General features: G+C 49.8%; 1 protein-coding gene across 1 annotated transcript; it reads left to right on the forward strand.

The window, feature by feature from the left end:
- Window positions 1-285: 285 nt before the first annotated feature.
- On the forward strand, window positions 286-15,705 carry Gdf10 (growth differentiation factor 10). The gene is made up of 3 exons (XM_021628209.2): window positions 286-1,129; window positions 9,432-10,360; window positions 12,125-15,705. Exons 1-3 carry the CDS (start codon window positions 823-825, stop codon window positions 12,314-12,316), a joined length of 1,428 nt encoding a protein of 475 aa, XP_021483884.2. The 5' UTR covers window positions 286-822; the 3' UTR covers window positions 12,317-15,705.
- Window positions 15,706-16,787: the final 1,082 nt, after the last annotated feature.

Genomic DNA, 16,787 nt, shown 5'->3' on the forward strand with positions numbered 1-16,787 from the left:
TTAGGTGGGTTGAACTTTGGAACTACACTCACCCTTTCTGCTCTTAAAGACCACAGGGCCTGTTCCCCAGCCTGCACCTTTGCATTTTGAGCACACACTGGCTCAGAGACAGCTAGGCACACATCCCCTCTGGGGTCCTCATAGGGGAGCTGTCATCTTACAAACCACATAGCCATAGCATGCCATTGCAGGGGCAACCCCGCAGGCGGGCCCCCCTCCAAAGGCCGCCCAGCCCCCGCGACGCCCTGGCTCAGCTGCAGGCAGCGACACTCCGGAGCCGGCTGCCGGGCTGGGTCTCCGGCTCTCTGCGGGGGAGCAGGGAGCGCGCCCGCCCACACCCACGGCCCCGACACTCGCGAGCGCACACCCCGGCGCGCGCGCGCCCGCACACCAGGGCGCACGCACAGCAAGCACACCGGGGCCACGGACCGGCTCTCAGCTCAAGCAAGTGGGGACGCAGCCGGATTCCCCTCGAGAGCGCTCTCGGCCATCCCGCCCTGCCCCGCCCCTCTCGAACTCGCTAGTCCCGGCGCCGCTCCGTGGGCTGCAAACTTTGCAGCGCGAAGCAGTCAAGGAAGCGCGCCGGCGCGGGCTCGGCTGGGCTCCACGCTACTCGGGACAGCCGTGAACGCTGGGCCAGCTGCGTGGGTATTCTGCCCACAGAGCTGCTGCCAAGAGCCAAACCTGCTACCTAGATTCTGGCCCGCCCGGGGTGTCCGAGTCCCACAGGGACTTTCCAGCCGCAGAAGAGGTGCGCAGCCGACACTGAGCTTTCCCTATCTGTCCTCCTGGGCTCAGACCCTTCACCGCCATCACTCAGCCATGGCTCCAGGTCCTGGTCGGATCAGCTTAGGGTCCCAGCTGCTGCCGATGGTGCCACTGCTCCTGCTGCTGAGGGGTGCAGGCTGCGGCCACAAGAGCCCTTCATGGTCCTCACTGCCTTCAGCAGCTGATGGTCTGCAGCGGGACAAGGACCCCCAGCTGTCACCCGGGAACGCAGCAACAGCACTGGGCCCTGGTGCCCAGGACATGGTCGCTGTCCACATGCTCAGGCTCTATGAGAAGTACAACCGAAGGGGCGCTAGACCAGGAGGAGGCAACACGGTCCGAAGCTTCCGTGCCCGACTGGGTAAGTAGAGGATACACCAGGACTCGGTCCTCATTCATCTAGTTCTCTCATCTGTCCTCTCTGCTCCGTTGCAGCTCTGGTTCTCTCCTCCTTTCTTGTATTGACTCAGCTCTCTGTACCAGGCCAGAGCTTGCAGTGGGGACACCATAGTGGCACTTGGTGGCGGACCTCCTACCCCTGGGAGCTTCCACTACTGCTGGACAAAGGTCAGCATACATACTAGGCTTTAGGCACAGAGTGGAGATGGGCACAGGCTGAGGATGATCCGTCTCATAAATTGTGTTGGCACTTGCTGTGTGAGGGGGGAGCATGGTCAGTGGGTTGCAAAGCAACACTGAGCCCAGATAGAAAGACTTGTTTGGGGAGCAAGAGAGCATAGTGCACTGAGAAGGGCCTGTGTCCCCAGGACTGAGGATGTCAGAAGACAGGTTTCGGGAAAGGTCCAGAAGTACCTTGTTCCTCTCCTGGTCCATGCTCCACGTCTCCACTCTCTTCACACCTAGTATTAAGCTTGGCAGAGGCCACTTGACAGAGGCTTTCTCCACCCTCTTCTTAGGGAAGGGTCTCTGAGCTCCTGCCCACGAACTTTGGACTGAGCAGCCCTTGCAAGCTGGGGGCCAAGTGCAGAGGAAGTGCAGCCTGGGAAGCAGGTGGTGAGAAGACCCTGGTTGTCATGGTGACTGCTCATAGTTTCAGAATGCTGTTCCAGAAAATGTGGGCAGGGGTCTCCTGCAGTCCCGTCTGGGAAGGAGGCCGTTCCCCAGGAGAAAAATCCTCCAGTCGGCGGTCTTCTCTCCCAACATCCATAGGAACAAATCTCAGCCAACTCTGGGTCTAGGCTCAGAGCTCACCACCCGCTGCTCACTGTACCCTTGACCCTGGGTAGCCCTGGGGCTTCAGATACAGACAGAATACAAAGAGGCCCATCCTTCAACTTACAAGGATGTGTTCCTAAGTTCTGCACCAAATCTGGCCTCCCTGGAACATTTTACTCAATACCTGGAGCTCATTTCTGGAGAACCGTTATTAAATTAAGCCACTTAAGAAGCATGTGGCATGACTGAGTTACATTATTACAGCTATGTGGACTTGTTTGTACTCTATAAAATGAGCACTACATAGCAGTGTCTCCCATTCGGGGTTTGAGAAAGATGAGATGAAGTAATAGCATAAGTTCAGAGCCCCGGCCAGGCTAGGTGGTGTCACCTGTTGTAATGCTGGGAATAAAACGCACTGTGATGGCTGCTTTGTGCTCATATAGCCTTTGTCGTCTGTTAGCTCTGGTCCTTGAAGCCTTAAAGTGGTCACAGCTGTAACAAGAAATGAGCTTGTCCATTGGGGGCAAGCACCTGCTGCAGCCCAGTCATCGAGGGGTGCAGTTCTGTCTGTTACCGGGCAGTAACAGCCGTCCTTACTGCCACGCACTGCCACTATCTCTCTTATCACAGCTAATCCCAGATACTGGGAGCCGAGCATAAGGGTGGAACAGACAAGTTTAAGAAATCAGAATTCTGGTGCAGTCCTGAAGTGTCTGAAAATACCCTTTTCGTTGGATCCCTGACACAAACTAAAGAGCAAATTCCAACTTCACCGTTTTACTGGCTGTGTGCTATGGCAGTACCACCTCCCTGTTCCGAGCATGTTTTCCTCCATGTGTGTAGACAGGGTGAGCATTGACTAGAAGGCAAACCTGAGCCTGGCTTAGAGTCAGGACTTGGTTTCTTGTACCTTGCTTTGACTCATCTACATTGTTTCATACTGAACCTCAGATGGTCCTGCCACTCCCTCTGGAGATCCACCTGTGGGATGCTGTGAGCAGAGCACAGAACTCTTGCCACAGCCCTGAGGCTGGAGTTTACCAATCCCAGAAGGCTCCATGGAGGCAGGGCTCTGCTGCCTCCCCAGGTTAGCATTCCTGAAATGTGTTACAGCTCCTTCGCCCTCATCTGCAGGAGGCCCAGGTTCTGAGGGTGAGCTACCAAGTCTGTTAGCAGCACCCTAAGCCAGTTCTGGGATCCAGCCGAGGGACAGCAGTTCTCATGAGTAAGGGTTTCTTTCATCTTCTAAATTGTGACTCCGCTCCTGATTGATAACATTTTTTAAAGGAACTTAGAAATGGCAAGTACTTTGAACAGTTGTTAGTATGTGCTCATTAGCTCCTAACCGTGATTACACCAGCTTTCCTTGACCCCTCCTACTCCTGCCTGAGGTGCACTTTGTTCCCTGTTAGTCAGCATCTGTGGAGGGAAAGCCTTTGAGCCTGGCCCAAAGGGTTTAGGTTAGACCACCATTTACCTCCACAGTCCCCATGAGTAATCTGTGTTTCTTCATCTCCCTAATATAACCAGCTGTCAAAACTGCCAAGTCAAGCCCATTTCATTCCCTAGTGGATTAATCTCAGTTCTATTACCGTAGCAAAATACCAGGAGTTGAGTGAGGGAAAAAGACTCGTCTAGCTCATGTTCAGAGACGGAACGACTGAACCTCGTGGTGATGGCTCTGGTGGCAAACCCTAGGGTTATGTCACAGCGTAATAGAGGCATTGTGGCTGGAAGACTGACGAGAAGGACCGATCATGAGGCATGACAGAGAACCAGAAAGCAGGGAACAGGTAGCCTTTAGCCAGGTATGACAGCCCCTCCCTTGGGAACTAAGTAGGGTCTCATGAGAGAAATATCTTCAGTGACCTACCACTAGGTCTCAGCCCTTTAAAGACCCCAGTACTTCTAACTATTGCCATACTGAAGACCAAAAGCTCTGCATTTGGAGACAAATTAAATCCAAAACATATGATCAAGCATTTCCTAAGCACTGCCTTTGGAGGATTCAAAGATGCATAGAATGTTGGTTTCACCCAAAATGGCTCACAGGCTGGACTGGCAGGGCAGATAGAAGGAACCAAAAAGTAGGGCAGTGGAGTAGTTGTGCCAGGATAATGATAGCTGAGGATCCCCGAGGGTAGTACTGACGGAGAGGGGGCAGTGAGGTCTTCACAGCCCAGCATGTTGATGGGCAGGAGCGATAAAGACAGGAAACAGTCCACTGAGTGTTGGAGCCGTTGGGCATTTGCTTAAGAGGGGAGGAAGATACAGAGTGCAGTCCCAGAGAGCCTTAATTTTGCCTGTTGACAACAGAACAATATCAAGCATATATGCCTGATGAAACAGGGGTGGGCAGAGAGAAAAGGAAGGGTGGAAAAGAAAGAGTAGGCAGATAGGATGTTTTTAAAAACACAATAACAAACATAAGTTATTCTTAATCACATATACAGATAGAAACAGAGTGTAAATAGTGTTTTGTGGAATCATTTCAGTACTGCATAAAAATGCACATATGTCTACAAACATATGCATATAGACATTAACCTAATGGGTTCTATTTTCTGCGTGGAAGTATTCCCACATGCAACTATCCCTGAGGCTTTTGATGTACTCTTCAGCCTCTGCAGTTCTTCCCATGGAAATGACCTCTTCCTCTGGGGATATTAACCTTTCACTTCTCATAGATGATGCTTCTGAAGCATGTGTGTGACACCAAGAGTTGACAATTCTATGGTAACTGATGCAGTTGATGGCCAGGGAGAAGAAAGCTATGGTGAAGATGTAGCATCTACAAGGCCAACAGTGCCTGGAGTTGGTTTGAAGCCCAAAGGGAGGAAGAGAGAGAACTCTCTGCCAATGTTGAAAGGTTAGATGGTTTGTGAACCCTCCTACTCAGAAAGAGCCTGAAATAGATAACACAAGCCTGGCCCCCTTCTTCTCTGCTCACAAGGGACTGGCCCTCTACTTCCTACCTCCAGCTTGCATAAAAGTTTGAATCTTCAACATGTGATGCCTATTCTGTTATCCCTCATGACTGTTCTGGGGCCAATGAGGAAATGGTAGCTTGAATTCTGTTTGTATAAGCAGGGCAATCTGTCTGAGGTATTACTCTTAGGCTGAGGCCATCAGGGTGCCTATCTCATTCCCACTGTCACGAGGGTAAAGATGAGTGACCTGCTAAGAGGCTAGGGTCTTGAGAACCCCCCAAATCCGTAGAGATTGGAAATTGGATTGCTTAAGTAAAAGCAGTCGTTTTTCCTGGGAAATGCAGAAATTAAAATTACCCAATGTTTTTTGTCTTACAGCAGGTGATGTTTGTTTATGGGCTCATGGGCACATCATGACAGTAGACAGAGCACATTGGGGAGCAAAGGGCATGTGTTTCAGGTGAGAATCACTGAAGACATGCATGACTGCACTTCTCAGCAGCTGTAGAACATTAGGCTAGCAACCTGCTCTCTCTGACATGCCAAGAACTCCTCCCCTCTTTTTAACCTTTTCTTGATTCTTTGTGGGTTTCACTTCATGCACCCCAGTACTGCTATTTTTCCGTCCCCTCATATCTGCCCTTCACCCCAAAATAAGATACACAAACAACAATAAACATAGAAAACATCTCATCGTGGAAGCTGTAGAACGTCACAGTGCGTCTCACAGTGTGTCTCCCTCTGTCCACACACCTTCACTCACAAATGTTCTTTACAATGAGTCATTGGTCTAGACACCTGGCATCTGTGACATCATCAATACTGAATCCTCACTGGGGTTCCTCCTGGCTATCCTGTTGTTGCCCTGTGTCATGGAGATCCTGCGGCTTTGGAACAAAAGAACTAGCCCTTTCACGTGGCCCAACCCATTCGCAGATGATATAAATTTGGGATGGGCGAATTCAGAGCCCGGGATCAGGGCCTCAGTGGTAGCTGAGTTGGTCAGCCTGCCAGCTTTCTCTTATCTACACCACCAGGGTAAGCTCTCCAGCACTGCTCTGGCCAGGCCACTCAATAGTGCCAGGGTCAGGAGGCGGGGTCTGCTCTCCTGCTCGCATGCCCTTGGGGCCAGCTCACTAGCACCCATACCTCCAGAACCAGATCCACTGTGGGCCTCACTCTCCAAAGGGCTGTAGCCTGTGAGGGGCTGGGCCAGCTCTCCCATTCACACCATCAGGCCTGGCTCATCCATGCCTTTGCCATCAGGACCATATCCACTGTATTGCTCAGGGGAGGTGCAGGGCCTGCTCTTCTTATTGCTACACAGCCAGTGAGAGGGCAGGGCTAGCTTTCCCTCGATCCCTATCATGACCCCACCTCCCCTTTGTTGACTGAAGCAATGAAGCCACTCTGTCCCCGCCCCTTCCTGTGTTCTTACAGTGTACAGTATGCACCAGGAATCCCATCATTCACATCTGTTTCTGAGCACCAGTTGTCACCAGATTGCAATAGCATGTAGAGATACCCCAGGAAGTGCAGGTGGCAAAGCCCTTGCCCTCTTGGAGAATGTGTGCTGGAGGGATAGGTAGTAACAAAATACACACCAAAGATGCTGAAAGTGCCCTGAAGACAAAGTCAGGGTGGACAGTGCTTGGGTCTTCAGCCACAGGAGCCAAAGGGGGACACCCTAGGAGCAGAGACCTGGAAGAAGCCTGACTGATCAGAACCATGAAGGCAGAAGAGTGATACGTGCCACTCATAGAAAGGCTGGGAGAATGTGGATTGGGGGTGGGGAGGACAAATGTAGTCGTAGAGGCTTGCAGGGAGCTCAAGCAGGGACTTAGCAAAGGATGGAGTATTTAGGTGGCAAGGACCTCAACAGGAGTGGTACACAATTGGAATGCTCCCATAATGCCGTCCCCTTCTTAGAGAGCGCTCTGTAAAGCCATAATGTAACCAGAACCCAAGAATAGTTGTGATCATTACCATTCTGTGGTCCTAAGTGGCTTCCAAGCACCTCTGACTGCCTTTGCCAGGACTCCAACCAGCCCATCATTTAGCCAGAGTAGTCCCTTTGCAAATGTTTATTGGGAAACAGGATGGATAAATGGAGGAAAGGAGGAGGGAGGCTGCCTTCTCCTCGGCTGTGAGACAGGAGCCACATGCTGTAGCACAGTGTATAGAAGAGAGGGGCTTCTTGTATTCTCCTTGGTGCCCTATGCCCCACTTAGCTGGAAACATTGGAGGTGCCCCCACTCTCAGCCACAACCTGGAGTGTTTGTTTGCATGAATGTAGGCATATACATATCCATGTATGGACTCCCACTCTGGGGTTGGGGTGCCCACCTGGACCTCAACATCTCCCACCAGCGACAGTCTTTTTTGAGCAAGTGGCCCGGTGAGGGGTGACTCCCTCCTCCCAAATGTATTCAAGCCAGGTGTGATAGACTTCTCCCTTCTCACCCAGCTCTGGAGGTTCCTCCCCACTCTGGACCAATGAACGGGAAAATTGATGCAGCAATACTTGAACTACATTAAAGGCAAACACAAGCTGCTAAGTCAGATGTTATGGAGAACAGGTGGTGAGTGAGTGTCTGACTCTGTATAGAAAACCCTTGCTTTGTCACCCTTGGTCCTTTAAATGAAAATGGCTGGGAGGTACCTTTGCAAACATCTCCTATGTGAAGCGTATGACCTGTGCCATTTCTGTAATCTTCCAAGGATTGCACAAGCTGGGGATGCTAATCTTCCTATGAGACTAATGAGAGAATAAGGCTTAGAGTATGATGTTCTTCTCTAGGGCCTGGAACTTGTTTTCTAGGGTGTTTTCAAGGTCCATTACGAGAATATGAATATGTAGAGGGAGGGGAAATGGCAGTCATGAAGTATTATACAAGAGAAGAATAAATAAGTAAATAAATAAAGTATGAATATTGCTAATAGAATTATTCTTCCTTTCCAATAGAAACAAAATATTAAGCCAGTGGGTGGATTTTTTTGAGAATTTTTTAAAATTTATTTCTTTATTCTTACTTCCTTTTTGGTACAAGTGTCTATAGACATGCATACATGCCTGGTGCTCAAGGAAACCAGAGGAGGGCATCAAATCCCCTGGAAGTGAAGTTACAGACAGCTGTGTGAGCTATTGTGTAGGTACTGGGACCTGAACCTGGGTCCTCTGCAAGAGCAGCAAGTGATCTAATACTTTTCCAGCCCTAAGCCAATGGTTCTCGAAAAATAATCCCAGCTCACCCTCTGGATTCAGGTACCAAATAGACCTACCTGTCTCTTGGAAAGTGGAAAGCACCCTCAGTACACACCTCCCTGCTCTGATCCTTACCCAGCTGTACCGAACAGACAGACCTTTGAATGGAGAAGGAGGAGGAAGTCCACCCAAACCACTTTGGTCTTCCCCTGGTCTGTAGTATCCCAAGATGGCAGCAGCAAAAGACCCTCTGTCCTTCTCAGTCCCAGAGAAGACTTCCTCACTGTAGAGAGTTTATCTTGCTGTCAAGGTCAGGGTGACGCAGGTGGCCTGGGGAACTCCTGGTGGAATCCGGAGAGAAGGAAAGGGCTGCCAGCTGCTCCTGGAAAGCATAAATGGGAGCTCCCCCATTACACCCTGTAGATACACAGCTGAGTGGACCTGGCCCTCTCAGCTTGGAGCTTGTGCCTCCAAAGGACAGTGTGAGTCTTGGAATAGTGTAACATACTATAATCCCCATACAATAATACTGTAATTGCTCTCTTTGAAAAAAAATTTTTTTCAAGACAGGGTCTCACTATGTAGCACTGACTGTACTGGAAGTCACTGTGTAGACCAGGTTGGCCTCAAACTCACAGAGATTCTCCTGCCTCTGCCTCCCAAGTGCTGAAATTAAAGGCATGCCCCGCTATGCCTGGCTGTAAAAAATGAAACAAAACGAACAAAGAAAAAAATTTGTAAGTCCTAGGACAAAATGAACACCAACAGAACAAGCCCTGTATTACTTTAAAAGATTCTAAGAGCGGAGAGAGGAAAAAAGAAAAAGATCACACTTAGCAAAAATTGCTTTAAAAACTGCATAGTACAGGTACACAAAGCGGGTCTTGGGTCTAACTCAAACCACCATGAACTCCTAAAGAAGGTGCCAGTGACATTCATTTGTTGTTTGCAAGCCACGGGAAGACAAAAAGGAAACCGCAGGAGCATTAGTGTTTGATATACTTCATCATCACCCTTGGTCTCTCCCTCCCTCCCTCTTCTCTCTCTGTCCCCCATTCTCCCTCCTTTTCTCACGATTTCATCTTCATTCCTCTCATGGGACCAGGGACGGTGACAATTCCCTGCTTTTGGTTGTCAAGTGTGCAAGTTCACTGAGAGAAGCAAAGGAGGCTGTTACACCTTCAGTGTAAGGATTGCAGGAGGTGAGGAAAGTGCAGTGAGCCCTGCTTGAGAGTGCTGGGTCAGTGGGGATTGTTCTGCTCTGCTCTCCCAGTTCTGGGCAGAAACCCAAGAACAGGTTGCACTTCAAGAGAAAACCTAACAGCTTGTGGTCTGTCTTTCCCTTGCAGAAGTGGTTGACCAGAAGCCTGTGTATTTCTTCAACTTGACTTCCATGCAGGACTCGGAAATGATCCTCACAGCGGCCTTCCACTTCTACTCAGAACCCCCACGATGGCCCCGGGCACGTGAGGTACTCTGCAAACCCAGAGCCAAGAATGCATCCTGCCGCCTCCTTTCCCCGGGTCCGCCGGCACGCTTGCACCTCATCTTCCGCAGTCTCTCGCAGAACACAGCTACTCAGGGGCTTCTCCGTGGGGCCATGGCCCTGGCACCTCCACCGCGTGGTCTGTGGCAGGCCAAGGACATCTCCTCAATTGTCAAGGCTGCCCGAAGGGACGGAGAGCTGCTCCTCTCTGCCCAGCTGGATTCTGGAGAGAAGAACCTCGGCGTCCCCAGACTCAGCCCCCACATGCCCTATATCCTCGTCTATGCCAATGACCTGGCCATCTCAGAGCCCAACAGTGTAGCTGTGACGCTGCAGCGATATGACCCCTTTCCAGCTGGAGACTTGGAGCCTGGGGCAGCCCGCAACAGCTCAGCAGACCCCCGTGTGCGCAGGGCTGCTCAGGTCTCTAAACCCCTGCAGGACAACGAACTGCCAGGGCTGGATGAGAGACCAGCCCCTGCCCTGCACACCCAGCACTTCCACAAGCATGAGTTTTGGTCCAGCCCTTTCCGGGCACTGAAACCCCGCCCTGGGCGCAAAGACCGCAAGAAGAAGGACCAGGAGACGGTTGCCGCCTCTTCACAGGTGCTGGACTTTGATGAGAAGACCATGCAGAAAGCCAGGAGGAGGCAGTGGGACGAGCCACGGGTCTGCTCCAGGAGGTACCTGAAGGTGGATTTTGCAGACATCGGGTGGAATGAATGGATCATTTCACCCAAATCCTTTGACGCCTACTACTGTGCTGGGGCCTGCGAGTTCCCCATGCCCAAGGTACCGCCTCTGTGTTCTTCTCTTGTCTCACCCTGACTTGGTTCTGTCCCAGTTGACCGTCCCTCTGAGTGCCTGACCTGTTTCATCGCTTGCAAAATGGAGATGACAGGTCTCCCGTCTGCTGAGGCAGAAGCAGAGGTGTCCCCACAGCCTGTTAGGGTTTATTTTGTTGGATGGTACTTTTTAAAAAATGTTGGCTTTGACTTCTTTTTTTCTAAGTTGGTCCCTCTGCATATATGGCGGGCTAGCTTCAGTCCTCCTATTTAGCCACTCAGCTTCTGGGATCGGAGACATGCTCTGCTATGTCTTGCTTTGGGTTGGGATCTTAAAATTAGCAAGGCATCTCTTCCTAGAAACGGGAAGAGGGCATTCCCACGGAGCAGACATCTTCAGAGACTGAGTGAGTGCTGCCTCCCAGTGGACAAGGTGTCCAATGTTTCCTCCTGACTAAGGCTCTCTCAGTATCTGTGTAGTGTGAAGCAGGAGCACCAGTCGCTGTGATCAGACTGCTTTTGCTGCAGTAGCCCTCCCAGTGGGATGCCCCTGGTTTGCTATATCCAGCGTCCGAGCCAGACTTCACAGTGCACAGTCTTCTGAAAGACACATTGCCCTGGACCGTTTTATCTCCCTGGCCCTGAGTTTTCACCTTCTCCCAGGCCGGGTTAACTCCGTCTATCCATCATCCTACAGCCTATGTTACAGTCGGCTGGCTGTGTCAACACCCAGCACCCACATCAGTTCCCCCTCAGCTAACGCTGCAGAATCCTCTGTGGTAGATCTTCCAAGAAAGAAAGTCAGTGCGTAAATCCAATTTGACCCTCAACAAACAGACCCAGTAGGCAATCCCAGGCCCAGATGTGGGCCATACAATCTGTCTGGAATTAAGAGGCTTCTCCTCAAATCCACACATGCACAAGAGAGAGGAAGGGAGGCAGCTGGCAGAGAGAGAGAGAGAGAGAGAGAGAGAGAGAGAGAGATGACCTGCTTAAGTGCTTCGCATGGGCCCAGGACAGATGTGGGCGCACAGCTGCTCACTTTATCGGGCTGGCTTGCTGCCTCCCCACTTTCGGAATGCCAGCGAACCCTGCACGTACAGGTTCCGCTGTCCTTCTCTTGCTGCCTCCTCTCTCCCGCAACAACCTAAGGCTTCTTGTCGGTGACAGCTCTGATCAGCTAGCCAAGAGCTGAAGCTGGCTGTCTGTGTTCTGTTTCCAGAAGTGACCATAGTTTCCAAGCCAGGCAGCTTTCTAACTGAGACATCTTGATCATATTTCTTAGCCATTTTAAGCCATGGTGTCCATGTCAGTACAACGAAGGTCACATTGTCCATGTAAATTTATAAGATGTCAAAATGAGAAGACAGAGTAACGTGGCACCTGTCACCCCAAGTCAAGTACATACTGAAATGCCTGTCTGCCAGACCAAGCATATCATTTTAGTTTTAACCAGGGTTGCTCTGGAGGCATGTCTGCTGGCTGAGCCATGGTTCTGGGCTTTCCCTTGCAAAAGCCTCCTTCCAGCTTCAGTGCTCCTCAAAGGTGACAAGCAGGTGCCCCCGAGAGGCCAGTTTCATGTAGCAGATGTGCCATCCTTTTAAGTGGGCGAACTCAGGGGCACCAGGACTAAGCGTGTAAGGATTTCAGAAGAAACGTGGGCCCAGCTCTGGACAGAGGCTTTTTCTTCCAGGCCACCCCTTGCATGGCCTCACTCAAGAAACAGCAGTAAACCACAAGCTCTGAGCTAACTGTCTCTTCTCATTTGCAGATTGTCCGCCCATCCAATCATGCCACTATCCAGAGCATCGTCAGAGCTGTGGGCATTGTCCCTGGCGTCCCAGAGCCCTGTTGTGTTCCAGACAAGATGAACTCCCTTGGAGTCCTTTTCCTGGATGAGAACCGGAATGTGGTTCTGAAGGTGTACCCCAATATGTCTGTAGAGACCTGTGCTTGTCGGTAAGATGGCTTCGAGGTGGAAGACAGTCCTGCTTTATCCCTGTCCTGCACAGTGGCATTCTTGGAGCCAGGACTTGACTCGGGGTGCTAGACAGAACTTACAGGCAGCCCTGCCGGGACCTAGAAGAATCTGTCCACCATGCCCTCGTTCTTCCACTTTTTCCTTGCTCGTGGTAGCTCTGTAAAGACTTTTCGAGTTCCTGGAAGGAATTTGGAATTAACTGTGGTCTGTAATTTGCCCATAAACCCTACCCACATTTTTCGAAGCCTGGACATAGCATGTATCTCCCATGTTGACTCCACACATTCATCATCTCAAAGCCTGGAAAGAGTATGCAAACCTTGGTGTACTCATTCCTATAGCAGTTTAAAACCCTCAGGCTGGATACTAGACACAGGGCCTAAATCATGGCATGAGTGGGTGTTTTCTCTTACATTTCACTACACAGGCTTTTATACATGCAATGTGCACATGTAATCAAGATTGGTTTCTTCTTTTAATATATGTACTTCTTATTTTAAAACAAAAAAGAGTTGACCCCCATCTCCCACAGAAGAGGTAATAGTGCAGGTTAGGTGTGGGTTCTTTGAAAATGCGTATGGAGATAACACATACAGTAATATGTTGGAATACTAAAAAATAACCAAGATTTTATATTTTTGTAAATTATACTTTGTATACTGTAGATTGTGAGTGTTCTGTGTTTTTATGGAAAGCTAATAAATTAAAGGCACAGTGGTATCTGGAAAAACTGAATGCTACCCATTCTAAAAACCGATTGTTCCCCTATCCAGTCTGTAAATACCTACCTTGGGCTAGCAACAACATGGGATGTGGCTCCAGCATACTACAGTTACCTTCCTAAAATTTTCTCATATCCCTACCCTAGTTGATTGGCAAGTGCCTGTGGCAGCTTTTGTCTTGAGGGACAGGAATAGGTCTTTTAGTCAGGGGTTACAAAAACAGAAGGAGATTTGACATAAGCAGTTAGAGAATATCTCAGGAGGTCCACAGTTCAAGAGGAACTGGAAGGGCCAAATTATCTCCTTTGCATGTTTGTAGAATATATAGCTGTCTCCAGCATCCCTGTCACAGAAACAACCCCAAAGGACTCTACCATGACGTGATCTTTCCCTTCCTCGCAGCAGTTCTGCTTGAAGCCTGGGGTTGGGCAATTTTTAAAAAGCATACAGCTCCAATCTGAAGCAGATGTACCACAATCCCCAGCCAGGGCTTGGGGGGTGACGCTGGCCTGGAGCCTTACCACCAAGACTGTCCAGCTGCCAAGGCTTCTCTACGAGGGACATGAGTTAGGGCTGCTGAGTTTAGCACTCCCGAAGCTGGTGTTCCTGGAAATGGAGGTGAGATGAGGAGGGAGACGTGGGACTGTGCACACCACTCGCATCCAAACAGCACCTCCATCTTGAGCTGTGGGGTGCTCTGCTGTCTGCAAGGTCCATCAGCCAGTGCAACCTTGGGGAAGGGAGCTGGATGAGCAGCGACTTCTGCTTCTGGGATTCCCCTCCCCAGGTGGACTGCCAACTCCCAATTCTACAACCCTCTGCTCAGGCAACTCCGATGGCGGGTGAAGGTTGGGCAGCTATGAAGAAGGCCGCAATGACAGCATTGTGGTCTGGGTGAATTGCAAGAGCATCTAGAATGGGTGAGTAAGAGAGATACAATTGGACTCGATGGAGTCTGCCAGCATCCCCACATCCCATCCCATCCTCACATCCCATCCTCTGAGGTGCTCCAGGCACCCTAGGACGTGTGCATACACAGCTACCCCTGCTGGTTAGTCAGGTGAGGCAGAGCTGTGCCCACCAACACATGCTACCTTAGTCCTTTATCCCTGGAGGGATGCACAGGAAGTCAAATGAGTCCTTCCAAGCTGTTGTAGATGATGCGGCTGTCTCAAACTGACCTGCAGACTTGGTGCTCTGCTTGCCCTATCAGATGCTCTGGAAGCATAGTAGAATATAATTATGGGAATAGCAAAATGAATTAAAATGCTGGGGAGTGAAATTACTCCACCCTTTCTTCCAAATATTGGATCCTGCTGTTGCCTTCCCCACTCATTTTTTTCACATTGAACTGTTCGCTCTCTTCTCATACCTGTGACAGCTCCATTTAGTTCCTTCTGGTACCCTTGCATGCCCTCCACCCCGAATTTGTCTCTAGATTTCTGGGCCGAGTCAGGACAAGCTGAGACAAGCAGGCTGCACAGTACTCAGGAGGATGTGTATCCTCTGGGAGTGTCATGATGGCTTTGAGGTGTGGCAAACTGGACATGTGAATGATGACAGCCCCACTCTGTGCTGGAAGAAGCTGATGGCATTGTTGACCCCTCTGTCTCATAAAGCAGCCTCTTTTGCAGATGTAGCATCTCAGAGGACACCTCTCTCTTCCCTGAAGTTCTTGAGAGACAAACCACGTACACTTGTTCAGAGGAGCAAAAATTTGTCCTTATGAAAGCTGCATGGGGTAGCCTGAGGCAGAACTGGAGTAGATTACTCCCAGGTACGAGCAGAGCTGCCCTGAGAACCTGCTTCCAGTTGCCCCATGATAAGCACCGAGACACTGGACACTCCTGGCCTGTGACTAAGTCAGCACGCTGCTTAGAACTGAAGCTCTGGTTCGTAGATCAAGCCACACTAGCACCTGAGAGCTGGCGAGAAATACAAAGGCTCAGACCAGAAAGCTGTGTGATCCTGGCCGGTGGTTCTGACGTGTGTGTAAACTGTACACTAGTTATGCCTTTATTTGCTGGTGGTCTTGTGCTTTTTGGCTCTCTCTTTCTCTCTCTCTCTCTCTCTCTCTCTCTCTCTCTCTCTCTCTCTCTCTGTGTGTGTGTGTGTGTGTGTGTGTGTGTGGTATTATGTTGCTAAGCATTTTCTCTAAGCACTGTTCCTCAGAATTAGTGGGAAATGGATAGAGGGTTCTCCTACATATAGCAAAATCTGAGGATGCTTGAATCTCTTTTATGAAATGGCCTGGAGAGATGGCTCAGCAGATAAGAGCACTTGCTGCTTTTTCAGAGGACGTGAATGCAGTTCCTATCATCCATGTCTCAATTGCTTATAACTCCAGTTCCAAGGCATCAGACACCCTCTTCTGCTCTCTTTGGGTGCCTGTATTTACATAATTTATACACACACGCACACACACACATGCACACACATAAAAATAAATCTTTCAAAAACCACAAAACAACAACACAGCAGTGCAGAAATAAAACAATGCATGTCCTGGTTGATAGATAGAGCAATTCTTCTGACCAACTCGTTATTTTGTGTATATGAATTAAAACACTCTGTTGCACTCCACAGATAATGTGCGGTTTCTATGTGTCCAATGAGAGTCCAAATATATTTTAAAATAAAATAAAATCACATCCAGTTGTTGTGCTGTACTATTTAGGGGGAAATTCCTACACACACAATATAGATGTGTTTGTTTTTTTTTTTTTTTTCAAATGTTTAGCATCCTGAGAGTGATAGACTCTAAGAATATGGAACCCACAGATATGGGGGGTAGAAGCTATATAGTTCAACATGTTATTTGACACATAGCAAATGCTAAATATTCGAATAAATAAACAGAGCTTTAAATAAACACCTTTTCACCCCCCAGCTCATATAATCAAGAGTGCTGGGAGAGACTGCAGGTGGGAGCCTAGGACTAGATTAGACTTAAGTGACAATTGTAAGAGGCAGGGAAGGGGAGCCAAGCTCAGATGGCCCTCAGCAGCTTGAGGAGTAGAGCAGAAACCTGCGAAACGCCACTCTCTGCGGGAGCTTTTGTTTCCAAGGGCTGTGAAAGTAGAACAGACTAAGTTGAACTCTCGTTTCAGCGCTGCCGTGCACAGCTCACTGCCAGAGCCTGTCAGCTGCTTTCCCCCTGGACTCCCAGCCAGGCCACCCCTTACTTCCTCATCGCACCGACATCAAGTGCTCAAATACAGATGGCACCCGCAGTGTTCTCCTCCAGCCACGCCCAGCTCTTCCTTATCTGACTGCGCTGCTGGCCTCCAGTCTTCTGAAAACCCGCCCTCATGCCCTCCCACCCTACCCAGACACCTAATCTTCTCCATCACAGCAGCTCCACCTTCATTCTGACCACAGAAACAGCATTATGTACGGAATCCGGTGGCTCTCGAAGCATTTTGTGAACTGTGTATACATGCAGAAGCGCTTATTGGCATGTCTTGGACCAGACACAAGGTTCTGCTCCTTCACTCTGTGAAAACAGCCAAATCTGAGGCTTCTCAAACCCAGGATGAACTGTTGAAATCTGAGAGATGCTGCAGCTTTCCTTCTAGAGGGTGTGTAAGTTCAAGGACATTGTATAGCAGCAAGCTACCAAACAATTGTCTCCAGACTGGCACAGACTCAACTGAGTGATGTCAGGGCCCTCTGCACATCCAGGCAGAGGTCTAGAACATTTTGGTTCTTGGGACCCTTGTGCTGTTGCA

The sequence above is a fragment of the Meriones unguiculatus genome, chromosome 9 (assembly GCF_030254825.1).
Source record: "Meriones unguiculatus strain TT.TT164.6M chromosome 9, Bangor_MerUng_6.1, whole genome shotgun sequence".
NCBI classification, from domain to species: Eukaryota; Metazoa; Chordata; class Mammalia; order Rodentia; family Muridae; genus Meriones; species Meriones unguiculatus.

Bases quoted from the DNA above. Each gene is read 5' to 3' on its own strand.
- Gdf10 (XM_021628209.2), top strand. From the start codon at position 823: ATGGCTCCAGGTCCTGGTCGGATCAGCTTAGGGTCCCAGCTGCTGCCG. The intron at 1,130-9,431 runs GTAAGTAGAGGA...TTTCCCTTGCAG, and splicing joins AAGCTTCCGTGCCCGACTGG to AAGTGGTTGACCAGAAGCCT. The intron at 10,361-12,124 runs GTACCGCCTCTG...TCTCATTTGCAG, and splicing joins GCGAGTTCCCCATGCCCAAG to ATTGTCCGCCCATCCAATCA.